General features: G+C 40.1%; 1 protein-coding gene across 2 annotated transcripts; it reads right to left on the bottom strand.

Moving 5' to 3' along the window:
• Positions 1–475: 475 nt before the first annotated feature.
• aifm3 (AIF family member 3) lies at positions 476–9,793 on the bottom strand. Of its 2 annotated transcripts, XM_076099543.1 has the most exons (20): positions 9,752–9,793; positions 8,928–8,934; positions 6,431–6,644; positions 5,550–5,659; positions 5,349–5,458; positions 5,203–5,247; positions 5,019–5,115; positions 4,783–4,895; positions 4,400–4,486; positions 4,199–4,290; positions 3,975–4,105; positions 3,154–3,269; positions 2,961–3,032; positions 2,495–2,558; positions 2,299–2,375; positions 2,108–2,225; positions 1,895–1,993; positions 1,607–1,682; positions 1,416–1,520; positions 476–518 (listed from the first exon to the last, which is right to left on the bottom strand). In XM_076099543.1, exons 1-20 carry the CDS (start codon positions 9,791–9,793, stop codon positions 476–478), a joined length of 1,818 nt encoding a protein of 605 aa, XP_075955658.1. The 2 variants fall into 2 exon arrangements, with proteins under 2 accessions (XP_075955658.1, XP_075955660.1); XM_076099545.1 differs by lacking the exon at positions 8,928–8,934 and having other exon boundaries at positions 9,763–9,793.
• Between the last annotated feature and the right edge of the window lie 2,766 nt (positions 9,794–12,559).

Raw genomic sequence — 12,559 nt, 5'->3', positions numbered from 1 at the left:
ATACAACCAAACCTGTTATTTAAAACTTCAGTTCAAATTGTATGTTCTTATCTTGTAACAGTGCATTCAGGATTATATCTATATACAATGTTATTTGTACAAAAAAATGCCAATGCCCATCCCTGGCTTCTTATAAACAAAGTGTACAGGTACATACATCTTGCAGCAGCACAGAGGCTGAATCTGGCTTTGTTTGTGAAATTTGTAATGAAAGACCCACCAACACAGCGATTCAGTGTATTCAGACCGTGCACGGCTCCGTTTGTCACCTTAAGTGTCTCAGGAACAAAAGCAAGTCTCAGTGTCGTCCTCAGGAGAGTGTGTCTCCAACAGACACGGTCCTGTCCCCAGTGTGTGTGTGTGTGTGTGTGTGTGTGTGTGTATCCAGACCGGGATAGCTGCTCAGTTTCTCAGCACCATAAGTGTCCATATTGAGTTGTCCAGTGGACTTTGGGTCTGTCCTTCAGATGTGAAGTCATTGAGAGCCTTTGTCAATCAGCCAAGAAATGTCTCCAGTCCTGCAAACCCCCAAAAAACAGTGAGTCAAACACACACATACGCGTTTATCAAGTCCTCTTTCTGCTGCACATGGTCAATATCAGTGAAATTTAAAATAGAAAAAGCTCATATTTATCCGTACTTGCCAAGCCGTGCTAACATCCTTCAAATTTTGAGTTTGCATTATTAGAAATGAAAGACATGAGACACATGAGGAACAAATCTGACAGAAATGTATGCAGTAACAATACAGTAATGCAAGTACAGCAACATGAGTTAATAACTCATTTATCCAAAAAAGTGTTTTTATAAAAAAATTCTAAAAAATTGTTGACAAATACATTAATAAACAATGTTTTTAATATCCGTATACGACAACATTATAGTATGTTGTAAAAAATGTATTGAATGTTTAAATGTGCTTAAAAAATACTTAATAGGTGGATTCAAGTAAAAGTGTTGCCTGCAATTCCTCTAGATATTAATAACTGATTAGAAGCTCTACACAACTATATAACTATATATAATTATACAATTTCCTTGTTCTTCTTTAAAAATTAGTGGGTACCTAATATACAGAACTTTTTCTTTACTATTGTCTATTATTTTCCTTATAATAAGTACAAAATAACATTGTTGTTTTCCAGACAACGTCCACAGCAATCATTTAAAAATGACGTAACACGTAAAATGAAGCGTCACTTTATTAATTAACAAAACAACAACTGGTGTTATTTTTCTGTAGTACTCTCTCATTTCAATAATCTGTAGTCTTATAATACTTTCCATGTGATTAAAGTCACGTGTTTTTCTGTCGGAGTGATTACATTTGTCTTGTTTTTCTTCTCAGTAAAACCTGAGAAACCTAAAGAACGATTGTAACCGTCATCATATTTAAGTCTTGGAGGGAGACTTACTCCACATCTCGTTTCTTAATCGTCTTTCCGGATCCCAAGACTTCTGCCACTCGGGATACAATAGGATCATAGTTCATGCTGGCAACAGCGACCACCTCTTCACTCCTGCAGATAAACCAAAGGAGGAAGATGACACAATATTCATCCATATCTTCTGTTTATTTAAGATTGTTATGAAAAATGAAACGTACCTGGTGTAAAACGCCACAAATCTCAGTTCATCCAGATCTCCTTGTATAATGACGTCATCAAATCCATCACCATAACCTTCACAAATAGACGATTATACACATGCACGTGTGTGTTTGTCAAAAGCATAAAGAAAAACAGTCCAATTCAGGCTCTCAGTTCGGCTTTTATTTTGATCTTTACAGCTAGATGGCAGTGTGGTAACTCCACTTGACAGCACAATTCAGCTGTTATTCAACCTCTTTGTGTGCCTCATAACGAGACTCTTGAAACCAAAGAGAGACATCTACCTGCATAGCGTATGGTCTTCCCAAACATGGCAGACCAGAAGTAAGGCACAGTTTTGATGTCAGCGGCTCTGCCCATCATGCTGAGAGCTGCCACCCTTCCTGTCAGTATAGGTATGAAAACAAGGAACATTTACATGCTCGTCTTTAAGAACTTGAATCATCGTCGCAGTAAATTAAAACAGCCTTAATATGCAGTCAGGATGACACACTCACCGTGTACATGAGCCATTTGCCAGACGGGGATGTTCACCTTCTTGTTGTTGCGTGGCGGGAAAGGAAACACCACCACATCTCCTCCAGCAAAAACCCCGTCGGCATTTGTCTGCATCATCTGGGAGAAAGTTTAGAAGAGTAAATAAACAATGAAACACTTGCACTCCGGCTTCAAGTATTTTGCAAAATACCTTGTTAACAGTGATGAAGCCCCTGGAGTCCATGTGGATGCCGCTCTGTTTCAGGAAGCCCGTTGCAGGAATACTTCCTGAGACACATGAGTGAAAAACAGGGTAAATATGGAGCTGCTACAATTTTCAAAATCTGCATTAATTATATGTCATTGCAGATAATGAAAGGTACATTTTGCATCATCTTCGACATTACCTGCGCCGATGACACACACGTCTGCCCGCAGGACTTTTCCACTCTTCAGTACCACCTCTTTCAGCTGTGTAAACAGGAAAAACAAAATGTCCCGGCCATACTACTGCACTAAAGATGCATAATGTAACATTAACTCCTTAAAAAAACCTAAAAACCCTTTTCTGACCGCAACTTTAAGTGATGGGGTCCTACATGCAGTAAACACAATACACACAATACAGAAGACAATGTGTGTCTAGTGCTGTATGTAGTTTCAGGGAGTGAATCTTCATTATAATTATTTATATAATAATTACGAGGTTGTTTGCACCACAGTTTTCAGGGGCTGGTTGACACACACCAAATGTTTTTTACTTTGGTTAATATTCATGTGTTTTTTATCGGACTCATCTTCTTCATGGATTAAACAAGAGAGGGTAGTGCTGCTGAGCATCACGTCACGCTGTTTCTCTCACTTTCTGAATACCTCTCCATGATGGCCAATCATCTCTGACACCTCGTTCAGCATGTAGAACTTCACCCTGTTTACCTCGAACAGCTGCAGAACACAAAACACACCACAGACACAGTGACCACATGGTCTTGTGGTTAATGGGAATATTGAGCAGAGAGAGTTACTATGATCGTGTTCTGGAGACGCTTCATAACTGTGTCCCTACCTTCATTATGGCTTTCCCTACTTTCTCCCCCAGAGCTTTTTTAAAGGGGACTGTCTCAATCCCAATGATAGACACCGAGTGGGCCTTGTCAGTTAGAGCTGCTGCCACCTCCATACCTGCCAACACAACAAATACACAGCATACAGTTCATACATGTGGTTATTAATGCAAAATGATACAGAAAAAAAAAGAGAAAAAAATCGAAATAAATGAGTGGAAAAGGGAATGAAAATGATGTGAATCGTGTGTTCTGGCTCTCACAGTCAACTCAATACTAATCAAACTGATAAAAGTAAAAAATGAAAATCTATGTGAATAAATTTCTATCTATTACTTTAAATTACTTTTAAACTAAAGGGAGCTAGAGAGGAGTCTTAAGATGTCTAAGAGTAGATCGTAGATGGCTGCAGTACCGAAGCAGAGGCGGGGAAACACTTTTAGAGCGATTGTACCAGATTCTCTGATGATCCTCGTCGACCAGCAACAGGCTGTTCCAGTTTGGTTTTCTTTTGTTCGCATTTAAGACAATTGCCCCTTATTTCATCCAAATCCATATATTTATATGCTGGATGTTAGATTGTTGTTATTGATTGTTGTTGCCACTGGATTCCAAATGCTTTTTTTTGCAGAATAACGTCTGAGTGAACTGTAAGGATGTATTTAAAGCAGTGGAGCAGATGTAGGGTGTATTCTTGTCTCTGATTGTCTGTTAGTACATGCGATTAATCATGTGATCAGTTGAGAGTTGCTTTTAAAAGGTTAATGTTACACTGTCCTGGACAAATGAGAAGAATGCGTTTATAAATGTGTCTTTTTCTCACCAACATAAGACGTTCCCACAATCACAGCGTTCTTGTTGTTGGCCAGCCGCGCTACGCTGTTAGCGTCATCGGGCGTCCTGAGGTGAAACACATTCCTGACGTCCTTTCCTTTGTAGACCATTGGTTTGGGTCTTCGGAAGCAATTGGGTGTCAGTTTATGATTCATAGTCTCAGCTGCTTATTTGTCATGGGAAATATACTAGTTTAGTTGTTGTTGTCCTTACGTGCTTCCTGTAGCAATAAAGAGTTTCCTGTACTCCATCCTCAAGCCATCTTCAAAGGTCACAGAGCGTGTTTTCACATCTATCGCCACAGCCTAAAGCAAACAACATGGCAGGGTCACACGGGTTTATACGGTGGAAAGTGCCAAAGATGGATCTAGATCAAATTAATGAATTGATTTATCTGAGGTCACCACCTCTCACCTCTTTCTCTGTGAGCAGTTCAATGTCGTGATCCTGCAGGAAGTCCATTGAGCGCAATCTCAGCTGCTCTGCTGTGCTCTCTAAGGACTAAAGGTCAGCAAGTTAGTGCTGAGTACATCAAGAGAAGAATTCAATTAAATTCAACAGAAAGCAACTTAAGACAGCAACTGTAAACAGCCAATTAATGATAATCATTTTCAAGCTTTTCATGGCAAGTCACATCATTTTTGATTCGGTTATGTTCGTTTACTTCTGCAAAACTTTCTTTAAATCGCCGTTGCTGTGAAGTGTAGCCGTTTCACCACCACTGCAGTCTGTTACGTAACTTTCTTGGCAAAGTTCAGTTCTGTCTCAGTTTATGTGTTCAGGGTCTGTGTACAAACCTTACTCAGTTTAGGCCTGTCGTATGGAGGATGCCTGTCCATGGTGCACATGACGATGCGATCGGTGAAGCCCTCTTGCCTCAGTGTCTCTGCACACACCAGACCTGCTGGACCTTCGCATACGTTCACCATAAAAGAGGAAGTTGATTTTGAAAGAGAGACAGTGAAGGAAGACGCTGCTAATAAGAGTCAAATTCAGCTGGATCCTTGTTGTTGAGGGACAAAAACAGACTGACCTGAGCCAATGATGAGAACATGGCTGAAGCCCGTGCTGGAGTTAATGACTGCTGAGCATCGGGCCATGGGCTTTGACCTTTTCTGCGACTGAAGAGCCTGGAAATGTTATTAAAAAGATCTCAGATCAATAAGATGGTCCGTTTCTTTTCCTGCATAAAGTCTCCACATTCTTTCTCTTGTTACCTGCTTGTTTGCGCGAATGATCACCTTGTCCTTTTCAACTCTGACCTGGAGCAAACAGATATGAGCGATGTGTACACTTTTTGATGGTGCTTAGAGACATGATAAGGCAGGGAATGTGTTAAGACAGCGCCAGCGGGGAAGGTCACCTGGAAGGTAGGCAGGCTGTCCAGCCCGGGGAAGTCCTCCAGGTCTCCTGTTGCAATGTTGAAACACGCACCGTGCCACGGACAGCGCACGTGTCCCTTTGATAACACCCCTGGAAGGACAGAAAATAACAAAAATGTCAAATGTATGATATTAAATATCATAACGAATGTTAAAGTCATACCTCGACATATGAGACTCACCTTTGACCAGAGGTGCGCCGTAGTGTGAACACTTGTGGGCCATGGCGGAGAACTCTCCGTGTTGTTTGATCAACAACGCTCTGCCACTGCCCAGATCAACCTCTCGCATCCTGTCAAACACACAAAAACAAAAAGGTGCGTTCACTGTTGTAGGATTAAATCCTTCCAAGGAAGCACACAAAGGCCATTTTGACAACCTGGAAGAAAAGGGTCACGATGAAAACACAGCATTGACGCATCAGGACTACAACTTCACATTCATCTGTCCAAGCTACACTCTGATCAACACAGAACCAAATGAATTAAAGCAACAGTGACATGACAACCATGAAAGTCTTCATGTATTCTGGATGAATGCCATGGTTAATATGGAGAAATGACACAATCTTCCTCTTACAAATTGAAAGTAAATTTTATTAACAATAAAACACAATTCAATGAACTCTGGGTTTCTGCTGCTATACAGATACATATACTTGGTCTGGTATGACCAGTAGCTTATTGTGGCTAATTTTAGCTAATGTTAACACACTTTACATAGATGTTGCTGTGTTACCAACAATACCGAGGGAGTTCAATTACTTTATGACTCTTCTCTACTTGTGCTACTGTTAATAAGGTTTAAACATTATTTATATTGTTTATTGTCTTCTTTATAATTAGACGACATACTGTATACGCTGATACCCATGTATCTCTGATGAGTCAATAAAGGAACTTTCCCTTTAAGATGGAAACTTATATCCTTCTTGATCCTTGAGCGCCATCTGATGTACATCATAACAGCCTCTTTACCTCAGCATGCATGTGTGCATGAGTACCGGTATGTGTGTATTTTGGGTGTATAGAGAAAGAAAAAGTTGGGTTTGTTATTTTCTTACTGTCCGTTTTCCAGGTCTTTAACGTGACAGACGGAGGCCTCCACGTAGTCCCGTGGTTTGTGGTAGAGGGGCAGCGGGGTGGAGTCATCATCAGAGCCGTGTCCCAGGGCGCCGTTAGGTCTGCAGTCAGCAAAGGGGCTCGCTTTGCCATTAGGTGACAGCCCGTCCACCTCTTTTTCTTTTTCCAGGAGAGAGAGTTCCACTTTAACTTCAACTGCACAACACAAACACGTCTCACTTAGAAAACGTCTGAAAATGCATGACTGGTCACATGCAGCACAGTCACAATGACTGCAGTAAAATGATGCTGTGAAACTAATTCAAGTAGCCTAACATTCGCAGACAATCACCAGTGGATTGAACTATTATCCTTGTATACCTGTCCTCTGTTGTGTTATTACTATCCTTCACTATTGCTTTGGAAGACTAATTTGCCTTTCAGCTAGGAGAGACGTCTACAACTCTGGGACAAATTGAGTGTGACATCTCCACAACTGAAACAAATGAAAGCAGGAAGCAGGTGAAGGGAGACGTGTAAGGACGAGCTTGTCTTCTGTCCTTTTTCTGTCTACCTTCCAGCGAGTAAAATTACAGGCGTCATTCAACATTCAATATTAATCCCCATCTATTAATTACTATTAAAATACACCACATTTTGTCATGCAAATCACCATATCGCTCCTATGCAGAGCATTGCCTAACATCCTTTAGAATTGTTGCTATTGATACCAGATTTACCGGAGATAAGGTGTGGAAAATCCACAAAAACACAACACAAACATACTCATTCACCTCTCAATCTGTCTGCATCTAAATGAATTGACTAAACTGGAAGATATAGATTTTGACAGGATAATGCTTTAAATAATGAGATTTCCTTAAAGGAAACTGGCATCAGCACAAATACAACAGCACTGTTTTGTGGATATTCTTAATTTTGCCGCTTTAAAGAAATTACAAGCGTTACAACAATTACAGAGTGGAGTAAACTAACTGTGAGATATTCAGTTTTCTTTGATGACTACTGATGCGCAGCTGTTGGGTTTTATTTCTGAACATTAAGAAACGGTTGTGTAACTCCTTTTTTCACTGCAGCAGGCTTTATCTGTTCGGCTGGAAAAATGTGCTGATCATCCGGTTCTTACACAGTAATCTGGCAGGAATTTTCTCCTGCTGAGCAAGTCTTAATTAAAATCAATGGAAAATCATAATAGTGAGTGCAATTGCAGGAGAAAAGAAGGAGAAAGCTTTCCACAGCTGAAGAGAATCTCTAGTTGCTACTATAATTTCTGCTGCTAAATGGGACATAATCACACTGATGCTTCATCTGATCAGAAGTCGTCTGGTACCAAAGTGTTTTCTGTAAGGCTTTTGATCTTTTCAGTCTTTAGAGCTTTAACAAGGACATTTTATTAACCAGCTAGCTTCAGGTAAACACATGTTTAAATCCTTATGTATAATTTCACAGTTTCTGAAACCTTTCTGCATTTCTTCACATTCGGATGCAAATGAGGAGAGCGATGTGCCATTTCTACAGGCTCTCCCTCCCTCGTACATCCTGTCACGGTGCCACTTACACAGAGCTATATATTCATACACACACACACACACACACACACACATATATATATATATATATATATATATATATATATAAATCCCACTAAATATACAGTGTGTATTTGCATCAAAATGTGAAGAAATATACATACACGCACATACACAAAGTGTATATTTGTTGGGATTTATCATTTTGATTTTAGGTCTCACAGTAAGAGATACTTTCTATTTTTCCTGTAAAAGTAAAGAATATCAATAGTGTTTTTGTTTTTAACCATCTAATGCTTTGATTGATTTGAACCTATAAGTGACATCAGCACAACTGATCCGGATCTCTGCTTCATTTTGATACTTAAATGGTGATGATGTTAAACGTGTGTCTAAGCTGAATCTTATGCGACTTAAAATATATTATAAAACTAAGGCTAGACTTGGTCAAGCTGTCTCTTGGAACACCACTAACGTATCAGTCATCACAATCATAAAGCGGAGATACCTGAATTCATGACTTCTGTAACTCCCTGTCAGTCTGTGTGATCTGACCCTCACTTGATGCTCGAAGGATAATCTTATAGTTTTTATTTCTTGTGAGTTCTCTGACGAACATTTTTATAGGATTGGCAAAAGATGGTTTCCCATTCTAATAATCTTTGAGAGCTGACTTGGAGCATAATAATCTGTAAAGATGAGGTGTCATTTATGCTTTGCTATATTTTTTAATAAGTAGAGTCCATGTTCTGTTGATAGCAGCTCCTATAAAATGATGGTATTGAATTGTTTTCTGTAAGACTAAACTAAACAAACGCTCACTGCCACCTCAAAGTAAAATATATTTTAATACGATATTCCTGTTAATTTGTGATTGATAGTTAATATTTAGTAGACACTGACAAATTACAGTCAGCCGCCTCTGTTCAATCATATGTATATAGATCACTAGTCTCCTCCACGTGATGCATTGAACAGGTGACTTGATCTCTGATGTTTTGTGTCCCCATACACCTGAATGGGAAGGACAGTGTGTTATTATCACCTGCAAGACTGCAGCAAAGCGAGATTGCTAATCTCCGAGCCATGCTAACACTGACATGGCTACACCCACCCACACACACACACACACGCACAGTGTCATCTTTTTTTATATTGTCTCGGTATGCAATCCTCTTGACCAAAGATGCCACAGAGAGCATTCAAATTCCTCCCACACTAAACACTGTAGTGCAAACAGATGAGGCTGGATATGAGGTGACGTGTGGAACAGGATTTGGAGGAGGAGGTAGCTTTCAATATGAGTCATTCTGAACAAACTGTCCCTAAATATATATATTTTTTTAAATAACTGGTCTCTCCATGGAAACAGTACAGTATTAAAACATGTGTCTTCAGCTAGATTCACTGACATTGTACAAATTAATAACAGCTATTAACAATAAAGTATTTCAATTGGAATCATAAGCAAAATCAAAATGGATCTCAATCTCAACCACTTTAGTATACTGTATATACTAAAAGCAGAAAAAGCAGCTAATGGAGTGGACACAATAACATGAACACCATACTATATTATGCAATCATGTACAAAAACACCACGGAGGTGTTTCAACACCTTTTTTAATTTAACATTGTAATTGCATTGTATTGTATTGCAGTTGGCCTACATCAGACTGTAAGATGCTATTTTGTCCTCCACCCTGTAGCTGCTTGTTGTACTTGTTTGATGCACATTTTCTTTCGAAGTAAAGTAACCTGCCCGAGGGGAACATGTTGGTTACCTGGTTTGGGTTTGGAGAAGCATCCTCCCATGGTGGGCCCAGGATTGAGGGACACCCAGGGAGAGGGAGGGAAGGGGGAGAGCGAGGGGCGGTGCGGTCAGATTCTCGGGATGGGCTGCTTTGTTGGGCGGTAACGATAACACAGAGCTGTGTATATGAGAACCTGCAGGTCCTGGCTGGCCATCGCACACGTCAGCTCCTCCACATAATCTGCATGGACAGAAGGAACGACATCGTCAACAACACTCACTCACTCACACCAGGCTGATCTGAAAGGCTGTTATCATGATTTAAGAGTTTTTATAAGAAATAAATTGTAGCTTTTCATTTACAATTCTGTCTTTCAGATTGACAAAACATTTGGCCAAATTTGTCTCTATACTTTTTCACGGTCCTAACTTTGTCTTCTAATCAGTCGTAGTAAATGATTGTGTTTCTGTTATCACAAAAAGTGGCTCTGAAGTGTTTGAAAAATCAGGATTAGACTGCCAGATTATTTGTGTGTGTGTGTGTGTGTGTGTGTGTGTGTGTGTGTCTATATAACATGTTAGTGCTTGTAAAAATAAAGCAATTGCGTTAATTAGGAACGTTTCCATACACTTAGTTACCTTTGTTCATGCATATTGCATGAGGAACCGTTAAATATTAACAGCACTCCGACACCTATTAACTTTCTCGTCACACAGCGCTGTAAAGGGAGGCAGGGGCCCCTTGAGTTTCAAAATCCCCTTGTTTTGTTGCCACGTTGCCCTCACATTTCTGCCAGCTCTGGTATGTCAGCCACACATACAGTAGTTAGTTAATCACAGAGCGCTGGCTGCTATGAATCTGGGTGGACCCGGGATGGCAGGTGTTTCGCTCAACATGGTGCAATCCATCACCAAATTATCCTTTTGAGGTACAACCAAAAGGACTGCTTGATATTCTGAGCACATCTTAATGTCCTTGAACATCAGAAAAAAAAGTGCGCAGTGTTGAATGGAGCACTGCTTAGAACCAATGAGAAATGGAAAAATCTCGGACTGGCCTCAACTCTGCAGCTGAGATTGAGTTGTTGCGTGTATTTGTTTGCAGTGGGTGAAATTAACTCTGTACATTAACACAAGTACTGTGCTTTAGTAGAGTTTTGAGGTACTTGCAATGTTTTTAAAGGAAGATATCACAACTTGTGTCCAACTAACATATATTTCACAGCTATAGTTACTACTGACTTGCAGGTTAAGATTTTAAGTAAAAGAAAATACATTTTCTTTTTTCCTCTCTCATTAATCATGGGTGATGAAGACACTGGACTAAACTACCTGACTGTATCTAAAGTAGTTAAAACTAGCTCCACCGCAACAGTAAAACTGGTGCGTCAGTATCAACAATGTAATAATGTCACATTATAATAACATGTGAGTCACATGGGCACATTTCAACAAATACTTTTGCGTTTGATGCTTTCTGTTTCTAAAAGTAGTATTTTTCCATTGCTCTGTTTGTACTTTTACACAAGCAAAGGTTCTAAATACTTCTTTCACCACTGTTTGTTTGAGAAATACTTCACTGAACAAGTTGTTGCTGGAAGTGATGCAAAGTCAAAAATCAAATTAAAGCCTATGATGACATCATGTCAGATGTTCCAAATTGAGCGTCCTCCACAAAAGTAATTTTGGTCTTTATTTCTGCATATTTCTGCATTCAGTCAACAGGCACGCTAACACAGCAGAGCCTTTGAAGTTTTGTGTTTCTCGAAATACAGAGAGCAACATATCAAATCACTTCCCGAAGAGAGCAGACTTCACTCTCACATGTTGCCACTTCAAATCTTTTGTCGCCACTTCAAATTTTGGTGGTCAAATTGGATCGCAAAGAGCTGGAGTTCCGGCAAGCACCAACATATTTTGTGCAAAACTAAAGTAGGTTAAGCAGATTTTGTCCTCACAACATATGACGCAGATCTCGCTCTGTCGCTGTTGGGCCTGTCCCCAAGCAGTGCTAATAATCCTGCCTGCAAACAAGCTGTCAGTTTCACTCACTTCCCTACAAATGTAATACCTGTTACTGGAATGTTGTGAGGGAGAATTAGCAAAAGGCAGCTCCTGGTTGGAGGCGAGCAGGTCGATCAACAAACTGACTGTGGGTGAAAACAGCAGGAATGTTGAGCACCAAAGTCACATTCATCATTCTCCAACAGTAAACAGTGAGTGATGTTATTGCTCTGAAAAAGATGATGAAAAAGGGACATCGTTCTTATATCTTCAGCTATTCTACCAGCTGAAGACCTTCGCTCTGTAATGCAGAGATACAGCAAATGTCCCATAATCCTCCCAGACAAGGACAAACCTGATCCACCAATAAACACTTGACTTGCAGCAGCACCTGAATAAAAGAAGATCTGCTGGTTCCAACAATCCTAATTTGGGGTCTCTGTATTATTCAAACACTTGCTTGACAGGTTCCAGCCTGTAGTTAACGATTAGGGCTCTCTGATCCTCAGCTGATAAAGGGCAACAATCTACCTGCACTCTTAATATACGACCACACCTCTGTCCCTCACTCACAGTTTGCATGTTCTCCTGGTTTGTGAAATACAAAGATAAGCCCGAGGAATCATCCCCTGATTGCATAAAACCAACCGCTGAGCACAAAGTGCTCTCTCACCGGGCTCTTAGTGGTTATCTATCGTGTTTACCGTCAGCTTAAGTGCGCATTCAATGTAAGGGACAAGTGGGTGAAATTGTTGGGGTCTTTGAAATGCAGTAAAGGTCTGCATTTCTTATTTTGATTGTTCACAGTGGAAGGAGACAAAAGT

Source organism: Anarhichas minor, unplaced genomic scaffold (genome assembly GCF_050575085.1).
Source record: "Anarhichas minor isolate MPS153535 unplaced genomic scaffold, ASM5057508v1 ptg000025l, whole genome shotgun sequence".
In the NCBI taxonomy this organism is placed as follows: domain Eukaryota; kingdom Metazoa; phylum Chordata; class Actinopteri; order Perciformes; family Anarhichadidae; genus Anarhichas; species Anarhichas minor.
Note: the sequence above shows the minus strand (reverse complement) of the source record. Positions and strands in the feature narration are given on the sequence as shown.

What these genes read in the sequence shown, in the direction of transcription:
- aifm3 (XM_076099543.1), bottom strand. Translation starts at nt 9,793, where the DNA reads ATGGGAGGATGCTTCTCCAAACCCAAACCAGGTAACCAACAT. An exon ending in TCATTCGCGCAAACAAGCAG is followed by an intron (nt 5,116 to 5,202) that starts GTAACAAGAGAA and finishes TAACATTTCCAG; the next exon opens with GCTCTTCAGTCGCAGAAAAG. An exon ending in GCAAATGGCTCATGTACACG is followed by an intron (nt 1,994 to 2,107) that starts GTGAGTGTGTCA and finishes CTATACTGACAG; the next exon opens with GAAGGGTGGCAGCTCTCAGC.